Source organism: Leopardus geoffroyi, chromosome B1 (assembly GCF_018350155.1).
Source record: "Leopardus geoffroyi isolate Oge1 chromosome B1, O.geoffroyi_Oge1_pat1.0, whole genome shotgun sequence".
Lineage (NCBI taxonomy): Eukaryota > Metazoa > Chordata > Mammalia > Carnivora > Felidae > Leopardus > Leopardus geoffroyi.
Window position 1 is genome coordinate 16,632,153 of NC_059327.1, and position 16,678 is coordinate 16,648,830.

At 43.1% G+C, this 16,678-nt stretch overlaps 1 protein-coding gene across 3 annotated transcripts in view; it reads left to right on the forward strand.

Annotated features, from left to right (window-relative positions):
* Positions 1-1,771: 1,771 nt before the first annotated feature.
* Positions 1,772-16,678, forward strand: part of FAM149A (family with sequence similarity 149 member A) — a 55,695-nt gene continuing 40,788 nt past the window's right edge. Inside the window, exon 1 of one of the 3 annotated variants that reach the window (XR_006706319.1) lies at positions 1,772-2,845. Coding sequence is in view for 2 of the 3 variants with exons in the window: in XM_045453943.1 (XP_045309899.1) it covers positions 2,196-2,845 (650 nt within the window). In the remaining variant the exon portion in view is untranslated. The remainder of the gene's footprint in view (positions 2,846-16,678) is intronic. The other 2 variants (XM_045453943.1, XM_045453954.1) reach the window with 2 other exon arrangements.

A 16,678-nucleotide genomic window follows, 5' to 3' on the forward strand; every position in this document is an offset into this window, starting at 1 on the left:
AGAGGATGAGCTTTTCTGCAGTCTTATTGACGGTATCTACATACTTAAAGAAAAGCATGTGCATGGAAAGGAAGTGGTTAGTAATGGGAGCATAGAAACGTCTAAAGTTAGAGAGCTGAGACAGGTGGGTGAATGTCCCATTGTTTATATTAAGGTTGCTCCTCCAAGAGGGAGAAAAGTGTTGTCTCTAACGGTTTCTGCCCCCATGTGTAAAATATATATATAATATTATATATTATATAATATATTATATATATAATATAATATAATATATATAATATATATTATATATATATTTATATTTTTTATATATATAAAATATATATATATATTATATATGAGAGTAGGAGAGATGTTGATGGTCCCAAACCATGATACGTCTGCTGTCCTTGCATGACGACACAGGAGGTGCAGTTTGCTTGGTTTGACCCTGAGACCTCTGCCTCTAGTTTCCACTAGGTGTGTCTGCTACTTTCCCCTCTTTCCTTCATTCTTCACCATGTGCTGGTGCTGTTCATGCTGACAACTGCATGCGCTTCCCTCTCCCAACACGCAAGGCCCTTTATACTCTGACCCATATCTGCCTTGTCTCTTACTTCTCTCAGGCACACATGTGTTATTCTTGCCTTGAGCTCCTGCTGACTACAGTGCCCGCCTTGTTTTCTGGGACACTCACCTTACACCTAGCGTGTGATGTGAAGCTGATCATTCCACATTGTGGGAAGAGAACACCTTTTTTTTTTTTTTTTTTACCTCTCCGTGCCTACCACAATCTTGAGTTAGGAAAGGGGCTGGCGTATGTTTGTCCAGGGTAGTTGGATGCAGAAAAGGGCTCATGACAGGATGTGAATATCGTAAGGAGAAGACTGGCCGGCTGTCTTCAAGACGATGAAAAGCTTGCATTACTCTAGAAATGTTCCATGGTTCAGAATCCAGTTTGTGGATTCTTGCGAAAGACTCGTGTATAGAGTCACGAATACCAGCTAACGTATTCACTACCAGACTTACTCATCTCTTTTTGCCACCTCTAATCAGAAAATATACCTCCTGAGATCCAAGCAGAAACTCTTCACTAAACATTAGTGGATAACCCGTCAACATCTTATTTTTAAATCACGCTCCAAATCAACCCCACGCTCCCGCAGATACTCATACTTACAACTCTACCATGCACACATATTTCTTCCGACTTAGTAAAATGCAATGTATTCCACTTCATTAAAAACTCTTACCTTTCATATCTGCCTTTGAGTTTGTATCCGAGCAGTCTGATTATAGTTTGAGTGCCCAAACATTTTAGTTCTAAAATCTCTTGGTGCACCCAAATAGATGTTGTGAACGCACACATGGTGTATGGATTTTACTCTCAGGGCCCGGTCTTTTTTCCACGTTCTTGGGTGAGGCCCTTCCTTGCTGTTGTTCCCCTGCGTCCTCTTCACTGACCCACTTTGAACATGGCCCTGAGGCGGGAGGCTGGGCGCTGCTGTTTCAAGACCCCTCGCCTGAACACGCGTTTGTACTACGCTTCCCTCAGATCAGAGAGCTGGCCGGCGCCCTGATCCTGGCACCTTTGGTCTTATCAGGCTGGACAAGCTCCAGATCTTTTGGAACCAGGATGATGGCGAGATTGCGGTGTTCCTTTAAGGCACGAATCAAGGAGGGCCGTCAGTGTGTCTATTGCGGCCGCGGCCCCAAGCTGCAGTCTGGGGCCCAATTAGCAGTGAGCTAAGCAGGGTTTTTGTTTAGCTTAGCAACCGCCAGCGCCGTCCCGGGGGCCCGTGGGGGTAGCTCCCGCGGGCGGAGCCCAAATCACCCTCCGGCCCGCGGTGGCGCTGGCGGCACTTCGTCTCCCTGGGCTCCCGGACCTTTGGCCCTCGGGGGTCTCGGAGTACTAGGCGGAGAAGGGGCTGCTCCCCGCAGACGGCGTCCTCGGCACCCCGCAGGCGGACCAGGCCGTCGGGGCAGGTCGGCCTAAAGCGCTGCGGAGCTGAGCGCCGGGAGGGGTTCCTGCTGCTGGAGAGAGTGCCAGGCGCCCCCCGGGCTCGGCGGCGTGCGGGGACCCCAGGACCCCCGCCCCCGCCGGGGGCAGCCGGAGCCGGATTGCCGAGCGCGGCGGTGGATGGAGCCCAGCAGCCCCGAGTCCCGTGCCCTGGAGGTTCAGGCTGCCGCGGGGACAGCGTTTCCAAGACTGGGGCATGAAGGTCGCTGTGTCGGACCTGGGGTCTCTCTTTGCCAAAATCTTCAAGACCCCGACGGCGCCCCCGGCGGTCCCCTCGCCGGTGGCCTCCTCCGGCCATTCGGGGGGCGCTGCCGCCGCAGGCCGGACGGGCTCCAGCGCCTCGCTCAGCGCGGCCCCGACCCCGGCCCTCTTGCCCGCCCTGGCCCCCGACTCCCCCTCCGCCGCGCGGGGAGCACCGCCCGCCTCGCTCCATCCTCTGCTCGCCGCCTCCTACCCCCGGGTCTCGGTCGCGAGCCGCGCGGCGGAAGCAGCAGGGACCCCCCTCTCGCTACCCAGTAGCCCGGGAGCGGCCCGAGCGCAGCCCCCGCCCGCCGGCCACTCCAGCAGCGGCCGCAGCGCCGCAGGCTCCCCCGCCCACCTGGTGACCTGGGCGCGGTCCGCCCCGGGCCCCGGCGGGGTCACCGCTGCGCTGCCGGCCATCGGGGGCGCCGGGGGCGGCGGCAGCCTAGGCGCGAGCCCACGGAGCACCCAACAGTCTGGCCCCGGAGAGCGAGAGCCCGGCGCTTGGATGCCCCCCGGGCCTGGCCCCAGGACCCTGTTCTTCACCCTGCCGGACATCGGCGAGGAGTGGGCCTCGGACAGCGACTCGGAGGACGGTGGAGAAGCGTGAGTAGCGGCGGGGTCCTTGTGTGTCGTGGTTAGGACGCCGACCTTCCCCTGCCACACCCACCTGGCCAGGCGCTAGTTGCAATTTTCACTTCTACTAACACCCCTGGGCACCCTCCTTGCACTTTTCCTGAGTCCTTATTGCTCGGCTTCCTGGTCTTTTCAAACCTACACCGTGACAGGCTTGTTGTTCAGCTTTCTGGAAGGTAATCCTCTGCTGTTTGCTCTCAGAGAGGGAGGGGAGACCAAGCAGGGCTTGAAGGACAGGAGGACAGAATTTTGTTTCTCTTCTAGCTGAAGTGTTCCCCTCGATCGTTCGATACTCTGGTTTCCTTAGGGACTTTGAAAGGAGGCTTCAAGTCCCTTTCTCTGATGCAGAATGTGACAGAGAGATGCGCAGTGTAACCGAATACACGCGTTGGCAGCGACAAGTTTAAGAAACGGTGAGACTTTGCGCTTTCCTAGTTTTCAAAGATCAGCCACAATTCTTATCCCAGGTGGGATGGGGTTTTCTTTGTGTGATATCTAGTTAATTTACATATGTATAACATCATCTGACGTAAACGGAATTTGTAATACTTAGGACACTTCTGATCATATACCCTAGAGCTTGGGAGTTCTTGCCATAGCGCCCTGAGGTAGTTCAGAAACACTGACTGACTTCATGGGAATATTTCACTGGGGATTGGCGAACCCTGCCCTCAACACACACACACACACACACACACACACACAGTCCCTCCACCATCAAGAGCAGTGATGCACACAGTTCCTCCACCATCAAGAGCGGTGATGAAAACATTCCTCTTGCAAAATGTGCAGTTTAGAATTAAAGAGATTATTTTTCAATGAGCAGAACATATGGCTCTTCTTAAGTGGGTATAGAAATGTTCAGCTTTCTGAATCCTGCAGAAGAATAGTGAAATGGTCAAGGGCACACCAGAGGGTCCCCATGATGGATGGAGATTTCTGCCTACACAGAAGCTCTTCCTCACCTCTTGCCCCCCAAAACAGATTGGAGAACCATCGCATTAAAACGTATTCTAAGCCATTCACAATTTAAATGACTGCATCTTTACAATTCTCTGTGATATTCATCTCCGTGTTAAAACAAGTTGTTAAATAACATTAAGATGATTCTTTTGATTTAAAACATCATGTTGGAAAGCATATTAGAAAGTGCGTTAATAAGTTGATCCCCGCCAGAAGGAAAATCAACTGCATTTGAATTCGAATAAGTGGCTAGAATACCTATGCCTTAGGAATGAGGCCTTTGTTTTTGGCTACTGGTCCTTTAACACTTACACACTTAATGTTTTATGAGCACACGGTTCCACATGCTGACTTTAACCTCTAGTCTTAGTGCTTTTTACGAACAGGCACATTGCTCTGAGAAATAATATGGACAGATCTGCTCATTCAAGGATCTTTCTGATGATGTGTGTTCCTACTCTGCCATCAGACAGCCCTCGAGTGCACCAGGATCTTTTGTAGATACACAAACTCTCACATTCCCTTCCTTTCATACCTCATTCCTTTTGTCACTTAGAAAGTTTATGAAGGGGGAAAGGAAGAAAGTGTTGCGGTGAGTTTTCCTTCAATACTACAGACCTTTTGCAGCTTGAAGTGTATTTTTTTTTTTTTTCCCTCCCGGATTTCTCGGTTGGCAATTTATAACATAGACTAAAGAAACATCATTCAGTGATGGATTTAAATTATACAACTGCAAGCCTCACCTGCCGGTTTGCAGAGAGCTACTATGAATTATTAGACTACTTGCTTAATATCAAAGTAGAGTCTTTAGTTTTCTCAAGTCCAGGGAGGGACATGGGGAGAGGGAGGTGGTTAACGTAGGAGTAGGAAGACAAAAAGAGTAGGTAGAGAGCGTTTGGGACATGCAAACTACTGGACATAAACCCTTGAGAAACACGAATCCAAGGGTAAGACCACTACACTCAGTTACAAAGGAAGATCCTAATTCACAGTTTCTGTTTGCTTGATGAGAGCCCATGCATTTTACATCCTGATTCTGTACTGTTCTCTGGAAACTGGAACCAGTGGAATTAATTTGAGTGGGAAAATGTGCAGACTTTCTCTCAATTCTGAGCCTTTTCTTTTTCACCGAGGCGCTCCATAGCAGCCCGAGTTTTGATCTCTGAACCACGGATTGGATGAAGGAATGGCCCACAGAGGAGGGCCTTGCCTTTCTCATTCCACAGGGCGCCTTGGCTGCCTCGCAGAGGCAGAGCGTATTGAGTTCCCTGCTTCACCCCGCCCTCTTGCACTCCCAGACATGTGATCCCCTCACTTTTTGTTTTCACCCTTACCTCCCCATGCATTTCATTTACACCGTGTCCCTCATTTACGCTGGTTTCCGGTCTTGCCCACCCTCCTCACTACCTCTCTTTGGCACTTCTGGTGTGAACTACGCAGCTACCGCCCTGTAAAAGGTCTTAGTCTATTTGTTCTGGAAACACAAGAATTCCTAACAGTAGGTAAGGTGGAAGGTATATAGATAGATAATAGCTATGTAGGAATGTGGACAGACCGTAAACTTCACGTGGTCAGAAAGTATATCTCTTGTAAGTTATAGCTGGTAGCATATAATGTTGCCCTTTTGAGTGATTGAGTTCCACGGTCGGAGTCACGTGAGTGTGGAAATATTGCAGGACCTGCCTGCAGGGCTTGTCAGCTTAGCTGGAAGTAAAATGAATGCACGGACTTACCTCTCAGTCTGTCGGGGCTGAGGGAGCCTGTGTACCTAGGAATCAGAAGAGCCGGATTCCAATCTCAAACCGTCTGCCAGCTGTGTAATTCTGGGCAGTTCATGCAGTCTTCCAACCTGTGGGTTTTCCTCCTTGATAAAAGGCAGATGATAATAATATTTGCCTCAGAGGGAGGTTCCCGAATTCAATTGCAGCAACATCTTAACGTGCCGAACACGCGGAGACCTGCTTTAAAAATGTTATCCACGATTGCTATCTGCTTCTCGGGTGAAGATGAAATGAAATCTGGGAGTGTGTTTCCTGAAAGGATACATTCCGGGTGAAGAAAAGGGTGACAGAAAAAGAAGAAAAAAAAAAAAAGAATTCGTTTACAGTTATCAAATGACTGTAAGAAATGGCACCGCTTGGTTCCACTATTTGGGGAAACCAATTAGAGTACTCTAATCTTTCATGACAACGTCCCGAAGGTAAAGATTATCCTAATTAGTATGACCAGTGATTATGCTCGAATGGCTAGACGAAATGTAGGTGTCACCCTGGGATCGAACGTTTCACGTTCAACTTTTAGAGACACTGCAGGAGAATCCGTAACGTCACAAATCCTTCACGGCCCACCCTCCATACAGCTCTTACCCATTCCTACCCCCTAACCCTGTGGCTTCTATTCACATATTACATCCTTTTTGGACTATAAACTCTTCGTCCTGTGCCACTTAAGGCAACATGGGCAATAAATAAAACAATAAATAAATATAAACTAAAATAGGCAATTTTAGGAAAAAAACATTTAATAAAATCTGTTAAATGAGGGAATGAAAATGTTAGCTTTGTCACATAAGCCACTTTTGTGGGTTCCTAATCTCAAGGCAATTTAAATGCCCTTTCTCAGGACATTTAGGTACAAAACTGTATGTCACATAATGGGTTCAATTTGTTAGGAGTACAACGTTTGTGAAAAGGCATTGGGAGAAAACCCGGCGAGCCTTGGATACAGACTCTGCTGAGCAAACACTGGGGAGGCCACTAAATGTTTTTAGACAGAGAAGTGGCATGAACAGGCCTGAGCTTTAGAAGGAATAAGCTAATGCACAGAGAGTGTGAACCCAGAAACAGTGGAGAGGCTCTGGCAATGAACCCCATGGGAGATATGAGGGCCTGGGATGAGGATGATAAAAATAAAGATACTGGGATGATAAATATCACAGGACTTGGCGATGTGTTGGTGCAGTTGAAGGAAGCAAGAGGGAAAGTTAAAGATCATTTTACGTGACTGCAAGGAGAATGCCATCAATAAAGTATGAACACAGAAGGGAGTTTGTTGGGTAGATGAGGAATTCACTTTGGGATGCATATTGGGTTGAAATCTTGGAAAAACAACCAAAGAAGGTGCCAGGTGGAGAGCTGGACCTTCGTGAGTGGAACTTGGGAGAAAGATTAAGGACTAGAAATATAAATATGGCAGCTTTCCATATGCAGTTGATTTTGAATATGTACAACAATTACAAATTTATAACACAGCGCATTACAGACTCTGGAAGATACATAGTGTTCTTTATTTTTGCTCAAAGCTGGGTGTTTTAAGATCTTCTACAAGTGGAGGTGTCTCTTCTCTGTGCTAACCTAGGATTTCTCAACATGTGCCCTGTCAGTTACCCGTCACCAGTCCGTGATGAGTACAGAAAGTGGGAATAAGCATTTAGAAACTTTTATAGCAATTGAAAGAATAACTTGACGCCTGCTGACTGATAACGTTTGTATTTGTATTTTGTGCCTCTTTTTTTTCCATTTTATTCTCTGGTTAATTTATTTTTATTAGACTTTAACAATTATTTATTCACAGTAAACTGGAAAAAAAATTTTAAATGGTCTGACACTACACAATAGTTTGAGAAGCATCGAGGCAGACTTTACTTAGATACCTTTAGACCATAAAGAGCAAAAAACCTTTGGGACACCAAGAGAGAAAAAACCAGCCAAGTGATCATACTACCTTTTTTACTCTCCCTGAAATACGCTAAGCAACATTCAGAGTACCCTCTGGTTTAAGATGAGATTCTTTAAGTTGTTCAAATGATCTAGACTTGCAGATGTGCTCTGTTCACAACATCTATGGGAGCTGTGGCCCTGGGGAGAAACCTGTGGCCAAGAGTCCGCTGCTCAAAGGGGAAGGTTTCTCCTACTGTTACTCTTTGGTTTTTTTGAAGTTTAAGCCAATGGCTATGTCCATCATGATTCCCATAATTCATTCACAACCCTTGATGGCTGATGTGTCTCATAAAGCATAACTTGCAAACACAGATAATTTCCAAACGAAAGGAACTTTGACAGGAAATATGCAACATGACATGCTTTCTTGTTGCCAGTCTATTGTCTTTGAGAAGAGTCCTTTGCTTGTAATTAAGAGATGATCATAATGTATTAATCTCTTCTGAATCCTATAGAAAGGAAGCATGTCACAGTAAGGGCACTGATCTTTTGCCCCATGAGACTATTTTCCCATATTTTAAATTTAATTTCCATTTGAGGCTCACATCCCACCAAAGTGGTAGAAGCTAAAACTCAGTTATATCTGGGATTTTCCCAACTTTATCTTAAGCTTGAGCCTCTTTCTGGGGTGGCGGGGAGGGGGGTGGTGGTTTGCCTACATGGGACCAGGATATTCAGTGGCAGGGAAGGAGCCCACTGGTTTTCTGATAACCTCTATCCTTGCTGGATCCACCGAAATGTCCATAATCTCATCTTATCCTTCTTTCTAACCCAGGGCTCATGCACATATCTACCAAGGCTCTTCAAGTTAGGGCTCTCTTCCTTATTTCTATGGTCCTCATGGGAGCCCCTCATACCAACATTCTCCATTATAGGACTTCCAGGCGGATGTCAGTCTGCTCCAGACAGCCTTTCTTTTCTCAGGGATCCTTACCTAAGTCCTACTGAAGGATCAGGACACAGGTCCCCTCTGATCCCTTACCACACAAACGTACCTTAGGCCAGGTTCCACCGAGTACTCTAGCTCACTGGAGGTCTGCATTTTGTGCTTCGGAACCACAGTTTCCTAGAGAAAACGTGGTTCCTAGATTCAGGGACCCACCAGTTCACGGGAATGAGAAAAGACACTCCTTCCCCCAGTAGGCCCATTACTGACACCAAGAGGGAAATCAAGTGGAGGGCTGGCTAGATTTCAATCTACCCCCTGACTTTGTGCCTTCTCTAGGGTACAGTGTCCCTAATGGACTGTTTTGCTTTGTAATGGCCACTCAAGACACATCCTCACTTCCTAAGACTGTCCCTAAGATTCCCTTCTCAGACACAGAAAATCTCTCTCACAGAATCTCCCCATTCTGGGGAATCTGTTTCTCTTCTGAGGGTGGGGAAGAATCTCCCTAATGTATGTGTTTTTCCCTAAATCTTTTCCTAAGCTAAAAGTCCATACCAATCTTGTAAGTTCAGTTCAGGCTTAAAACACACACACACACACACACACACACACACACACACACACATATCAAGGGGAAAAACCCCTGCTTCATTCTCTGTTTTCTGAAGCAATAAGCAAAAAAGCTTTGGATTATTCGCTATGGGAGGGGACAAAGGAACATGAAAACACTAATTGAATACATTTATCTTTTTTTAATGTTTATTTTTGCAACAGAAACAGAGCATGAGCAGGGGAGGGGAAGAGAGAGGGAGACATGGAATCCAAAGCAGGCTCCAGGCACTGGGCTGTCAGCACAGAGACTGACATAGGGCTTGAACTCAAGAACCACGAGATCACAACCTGAGCCGAAGTTGGACGCTTAACCAACTGAGCCACCCAAGTGCCCTGAAATACATTTAAAAATACCCTGCTACATATCCCTACATATAGAGAACACTTTTCCCCTCAGCAGAGCAGTGTGGATATTTGTTTAATTCAACAACACCCAAATCATATACCTCTTTGGATATAATTTTATAATCTACAGGCAAAACTTTTGCTTTACCCCAAAATTATCTGAATATTCAATGGTCTTAAGAATGCTAGGCATAGTATATATTATATTATATTATATTATATCATGTATTATGTATCATGTATCATATCATATCATATATCATATATATGTTATATGTTGTATGTTATATATAATATAATATGTGATATATATTATATATAATATATATAAAATAGGACATGACTCATTAAATGAATAAATACCATTCTTTAAATATATGTTGAAAAAATTCAAATATTGTCCTTTTATTCTTGAGAGGTAGAAATAGTCAATGAATATACCATGTTTCATACAGCACAGAAATTAAATAAAGCCTTTGAAATGATTAAATATCCAGTTGTGAACTTGGAAAAGAAATGAATGGTCTTTGACAAAGACAAGAAAAACAGTCAAGCCAAGCCTTACCCTACTTTTGTTTAATAAACAGATTATTAAGGTTAAGTTGAATGAAGTAAAATGTTCTTTTCCTATGCACATATGCATGTATATTCTTCTCAGGATCATTGTCACCTTAAATGTTTTATAATGCCAGTAATAAGGATGAGGAAAAACCCCACCTTGGAAGCTCACGACTTACATTAGGATTTTAATACTAATAGTTAAATTTCAGAGAATGTCACTAGATACATAGAAGGTTAAAATGGACACTTCTTTTCAAATGACACTAATTCAGATTTCTAACACTGAACAGTGAAGTCTTAGAAACCATTCATGTATATCCAAGATTCTTTATAATCTAGTTGAATTAAGAGTCTACACTGGGGGACACTTGGGTGGCAGTGGTTAAGTGTCGACTTCGGCTCAGGTCATGATCCCCGCGTCGGGCTCTGTGCTGACAGCTCTGAGCCTGGAACCCGCTTCAGATCCTCTGTCTCCCTCTCTCTGCCCCTCCCTGCTCGCTCTTTCTCTCTCTCTCAAAAATAAATTTTTAAAAAAATTTTTTAAATAAAATTATATTTTATATAATATAATAAAATAAATACAATAAAATGATTTTATATAATAAAATAAAATAAAATAAAATAAAATAAAATAAAAAAATAAACATTTTTTTAAAGAGCCGACACTGAATAAAGTGAACACCTCCTGCTTAAAAACCAGTAATTTCATTGCTAAATTAATGCATAATGATAAATTCTGGGGAACTTTAATTTTATATATAAAATATATTTTAAGGAAGCAGGTGATTTTGTTACCATTTTACAGATGAAGAAATTGAGGCTCCGAAGGGAAAAGAAATTATTTACTTCCACCTGGCTAATAGGTGGAAAATATAACATTCAAATCCAAGCAATCAATCTATATTGTGCTTATATATATATATATATATATATATATATATATATACAAAACCAAATGTTTTTTTAATAACCTGTTTAACATGGTAAGGAGGATAAAAATCTGTTTCTAAAGTAATTGGTAGTGTTTGTCCTGGAACAAACTGACTCTAAGAAATTTTACTCTTTCAAGAAAAATAAATTTGAAAAATAAAAAGCATGTTAATGAATAATCGAAAAGTATCTTTCTTGGAATAATACTCCTAGTAATACTGATAAGGGGACCGAATTTAACGCTTAGTTTTGTCCATTTTGAAGTGCAACTGAAAAAATGACTTTTATTCTAAAGCAGTAATTTCTTTTTTTAAAATTTCTTATAAAAATTTTTTAATGTTCATTTATTTATTTATTTATTTAAAAAAATTTTTTTAACGTTTATTTTTGAGACAGAGAGAGACAGAGCATGAACGGGGGAGGGTCAGAGAGAGAGGGAGACACAGAATCTGAAACAGGCTCCAGGCTCTGAGCCATCAGCCCAGAGCCCGACGCGGGGCTCGAACTCATGGACCGCGAGATCGTGACCTGGCTGAAGCCGGACGCTTAACCGACTGAGCCACCCAGGCGCCCCAATGTTTATTTATTTTTGAGAGAGAGAGAGAGAGTGAGCATGAGTGAGGCGGGTGGGGCTGCTGGTGCAGAGAGAGAGGGAGACATAGAATCTGAAGCAGGCTCCAGGCTCTGAGCTGTCAGCACAGAGCCCAATGTGGGGCTTGAACTCGTGAGCTGCGAGATCATGACCTGAGCTGAAGTCGGACGCTTAATCGACGGAGCCACCCAGGTGCCCCTAAAGCCATGACTTCTTTAAAATAAAACATTAGTTTTATTAACCTTCTTACCGTTTATTTTATGTGTTATTCTTATAAATTATTTCATGTATATTTGAGAGCAAGTTAAATACTTTATCCATATAGTAAGACAGATAATTGGTAAGCATTGTCTTACAAGAAAAATTGGAGAAGCAGATATTAGATACGGCCCTTGCTAGGGGAAAGGGTATACCCACACATTAGCATTTTCTTAATTAGACATTTCACTTAAGGGTTTAGAAGAAGCCTTATAATTAAATACTGACCGCTGTAATCCTTGCCAGGCACTTATATTCACGTTTCTCTAATGAATTTCCTTTTTTCACATAGCATTTAACATTTTAGATCTTACTGATTTCTAACATAATGATATCATTTTGAGTATCTTAAGAAAATTGAACAGTGAGTTATTTGTTCTTTTCAAGATTCACTAAAGTGACAATTTTTAAATTAATCATTGACTTCAATTCCTTACAATGAAATTTCTTTCAATGGAGCACATGGCAATTATACTGAAAAAAACCACGGGCCCCTATTTGAGACGCGCAAGAAATGTTAATGACATTTGCTGAGTTCCAGTGTATGAAAACATACGTGGTGCCTGTCCTAACACATTGCCCCCCACTTACCCCCTAGTCTGAGGCCAAGAAACTGAACCTTTTAGGGGTTGTTGTCTCGCTGTCTCCCTTCTGCCTTCAGTAAAGTTCTGCCTCTCACCCTTTGTCTTAACTTGGTGGTAGAGTTTAACTTTGGACTTGAGTAAGTTTGGCTAAATTTGGCCAATTTAATTTAAAATTGGCTAAGTTAGGGGCGCCTGGGTGGCTCAGTCGGTTGGGCGTCCGACTTCAGCTCAGGTCACGATCTCGCAGTCCGTGAGTTCGAGACCCGCGTGGGGCTCTGGGCTGATGGCTCGGAGCCTGGAGCCTGCTTCCGGTTCTGTGTCTCCCTCTCTCTCTGCCCCTCCCCCGTTCATGCTCTGTCTCTCTCTGTCTCAAAAATAAATAAACGTTAAAAAAATTAAAAAAAAAATAAAATTGGCAAAGTTAAATTAAATTAAATTGGCTAAAATCTGCTTAAATTCATGTAACCCTCAGAACTCCTGAAAACCCGGCTTAAGCTTGCTCTTTACAAATGAGCAAAGTGTCACAGTTCTGAGGTGATCTGGGGCCTTTTCCCTTCGGAAAAGGCTGGCTGAAGAGTAGGAGGGAATTCTGCAGTGAAGTTGTCTCGCGAGCCCGTTACAGATATGGTGGTGATCAGAGGTGTTTCAGGGGCAAAAGTGGTAGTTTGTGTGATTCTCTGAGAGTCCCTCCGTCCCCACGAAGCAATAGTGTGCCAAGTGGATAGAACTGGTGGGAGACAATCACCTGCAGCTATTTCCTGTTCACCCTTAGTGGCATCACGGTGGTGGCTGGAGGCTGGCCAAGGAGGGAGCATTCACACCCTGCAAGTCTGCAAACGCTTCACATCAGGACTTTTTTTTTTTTTTTTTTTTTTCAGATTGCTGGTTTCTCAGCACACCAGTGCTAGTAAGTATTAGAAGTATGTTTACTTCCAAAGCCGTCCTGGAGATGACAGGTACATTGGAACAAAGGGATATGTTTAGCAATAGCTTATGAAACTCCTGAAAATGTTTCTGTCACCAGAACACTCCAAAGAGATGAGGGGATCTCTGCCTTCCAGAAGTCACAGAGCTGGAGAGGAGATAGGGGGTCCCCGTCGAGTGAGTGGCTCCCCGACCTTGGTTCCCTCTCCATTAGAGCACGGCGTTTGTATGCGCAAGACACGTTTTCATGCACAACTGTTCACGTAGTCCCTCACTGTCCACGTGAACAAGAATATGAAAATGCAAATGCAAATGATAGCCTCGAAAGTGCTCGGTTTCGCAACGCACGTTGTTGCTACAAGTAGTCTCAGAACTGAGACTGAGGTTAGGGACCATGATTTTGGATGATACGTGAATGGATAAGAAAGAATTGTGTCCAGCAGGAGGACTCGGTAGTTTTCTGTCTTGAAGAGCCATTCAGCTAAATGTTCTAAAACAAACCAAAACAAAAACAAACAATAGAACTTTTCGTGAAGCACCTTAGCACACAATACATCGTCCTCATTATACGAAGGAAAATCTGTGTTGATTATAGCCAAGGCTTGAGCTGGGCTTCCTGGAGATATGCCTTAATGGAAATATGCCTGTGTTGAATTTTTGTGAATTCAAGGTCTATATTAAATTCAGTTTATGATGCACATGTTTATTTTTGTTATTTAATGCACTCAGCGGCTCATTTGTTTAATACCGATACTTTGATTTAGCATCGTGTGTGTGTGTGTGTGTGTGTGTACTCTAAATGTACTTCTAATCCATATACGGGTCCCTGCTGGAAACCTTTGGTTTTGCCTCAAGTTGACCATGAAGCAGGATGCACTCCAGTTTTCACCGTAAAGCATTTGTAAATTCTTCCTCAGTAAAGCATTAGGGGACAGTGTACATTTTACTGAGGACTCTCCTGGGACATGAATGGTGATTTGTGGCACACACTGTACAAGATTTTGCTACAAAAATTCCCTTAACTCAACTTCCAGCAATGGCACACTAACCTGAGTGCAAGGAGGAAAGCTGGGCAATAAATACAAACCCCTCAGGAGTTCAGCTGAACTGGAAAGAGACCAGCCCCACAAGGACTGAAACCCAGATTTAAATCTTCTTAATTACTGACTGGATTAGTGATTTGAGATTGCCAGGCCCCCCAGTCTGCCACAAGACGCAAATTTAATCCTATCTGACTTTAGCTGTAAGCAACAACTTTATATTCTAGTTGATCAAAGAAGCGAGTTTAAGTATTAGAATACAGAAATACCGGAGATAAATGTGTGGATGGAATGTTGGTACATGTAAACTCTAATCAAAAGAACGCTGGTGTAGCTTTTATAATACGAGACCAAGTAATGTTTAAAACAAGAAGCGTTATGAAAACTTTTTCGAAAAAAGAAAAGAAACGAAAATGCGCTGACAGCACGGAACCTGCTTGGGATTCTCTCTCCTCTCTCTCTGTGCCCCTCTCCCACTCATGTTTTATGTCTGTCTCTCTTAAATAGATAAAAACTTTAAAAAAACACACAAGAAGCATTAGCGGAGGTAACAGGGGCCATTTTATAAATAGAAAAGGGCCACTGTCGGAAGATGTGAAAATCCTAAATGTACAGGCACCAATAACGTAATTTCAAAAATATATGAAGATGTGTCTATTTTTTTTTTAATTTTTTTTTCAACGTTTATTTATTTTTGGGACAGAGAGAGACAGAGCATGAACGGGGGAGGGGCAGAGAGAGAGGGAGACACAGAATCGGAAACAGGCTCCAGGCTCTGAGCCATCATCCCAGAGCCTGACGCGGGGCTCGAACTCACGGACCACGAGATCGTGACCTGGCTGAAGTCGGACGCTTAACCGACTGCGCCACCCAGGCACCCCGAAGATGTGTCTATTTTTGACAGACCTACAGTATCTGCTGCCAAGTTCTCCCTACCAGAGCAAGAAGAAAGTGTTCTCATGCTCTCTCTGATTGTGGCAGGCAAAACTGAATGGAGAACTGAATGAAGAATACAAGAATTATTGCTCATGGGGAAGAGATCATTTTTACAACTCAGAAATAACCTTGTAGATAGTGAAGAGTGAATTTTACAGCAAAAAAAAAAAAGGGGGGGGAGCCTAAATTTTGAGTTTGCAAAAACAAAAACCTATCTATAGTTATAGCAGCAATTGACTAAAAGAAGATATAAGCAAATCCAAAATCATAAGGAAAAATTTTAACGTACCTTTCACAGAAATTGATAGAAAATATACAGAAAAAATAACATTAATTACTATACAACAATATTTATAATATACAATAATTATTCTAAAAACTTTTTTAAAGTTTTTTTTTTTTTTTTTGAAAGAGACAGAGCGCAAGTGGGGAGGGGCAGAGAGAGAGGGAGACACAGAATCCGAAGCAGGCTCCAGGCTCTGAGCTGTCAGCACAGAGCCCCATGCAGGGCTCAAACCCACGAACCATGAGATCATGACCTAAGCCGAAGTCAGATGCTTAACCGACTGAGCCACCAAGGTGCCCCAGCAATAATTACTCTAAAGGACACCAAATTTATTATAAAGCCACATTAATACATAAAGTGTATTACTGATGCAAAGACAGACAAATAGGCCAGTGGAACATAATAGAGAACCCAGATTCCAGATTCAGTCTTCTAAGTTTATGAATGTTTGTTGGTGAAAAGACCGTCTTTTCAATAAATGGTGCAAAATCAGTTGTTCATCCTTAAAGAAGCAAAAGAAACTTGATCACCTGTGTGAAACTCATGCGAAAAAATCAGTTTTAAGTGAATTGTAGGTCTCAATGTGAAAGAAAACACAATGAAGCTTCTAGAAGAAAACATAGGAGATGATCTTTATGTCTTACGGTAGGCAAAGATCTCTTTGGACCAAAGAGATAGGACCAAAAAAGTGCTAACCAGGAAGAAAAGATTGGTAAGTTATACTAAATTAAAAGTAAGAGCTTCCAAAAAATCAATAAAATTGAGAAGTTCATCAAAAGAGACCACTCACTGGAAGGTTTTAACTACCCCAAAAGAGCTTTGTCAGGCCAGCTGGCTCTGTAACTACAATTAATCATTGGACAGGAGGCCTTTTGGATTTTATGAGTTGAGTTTAGCTTCTGTTTTGCTTTATCATCTCTGTTAAAGGTTGGAAGACAAAAACCTAAATAGTTTGAAATTAAGAATTAGAAACACAGGTAAACTTAGAATTTCCACAGCAGAGAATTATTTGACAGATTACCCTGGTACAATATCATCTTCCAGTTCATGCTGCTTTTTTTTTTTTTTTTTTAATTTTTTTTTTTTTTCAACGTCCATTCACTTTTGGGACAGAGAGAGACAGAGCATGAACGGGGGAGGGGCAGAGAGAGAGGGAGACACAGA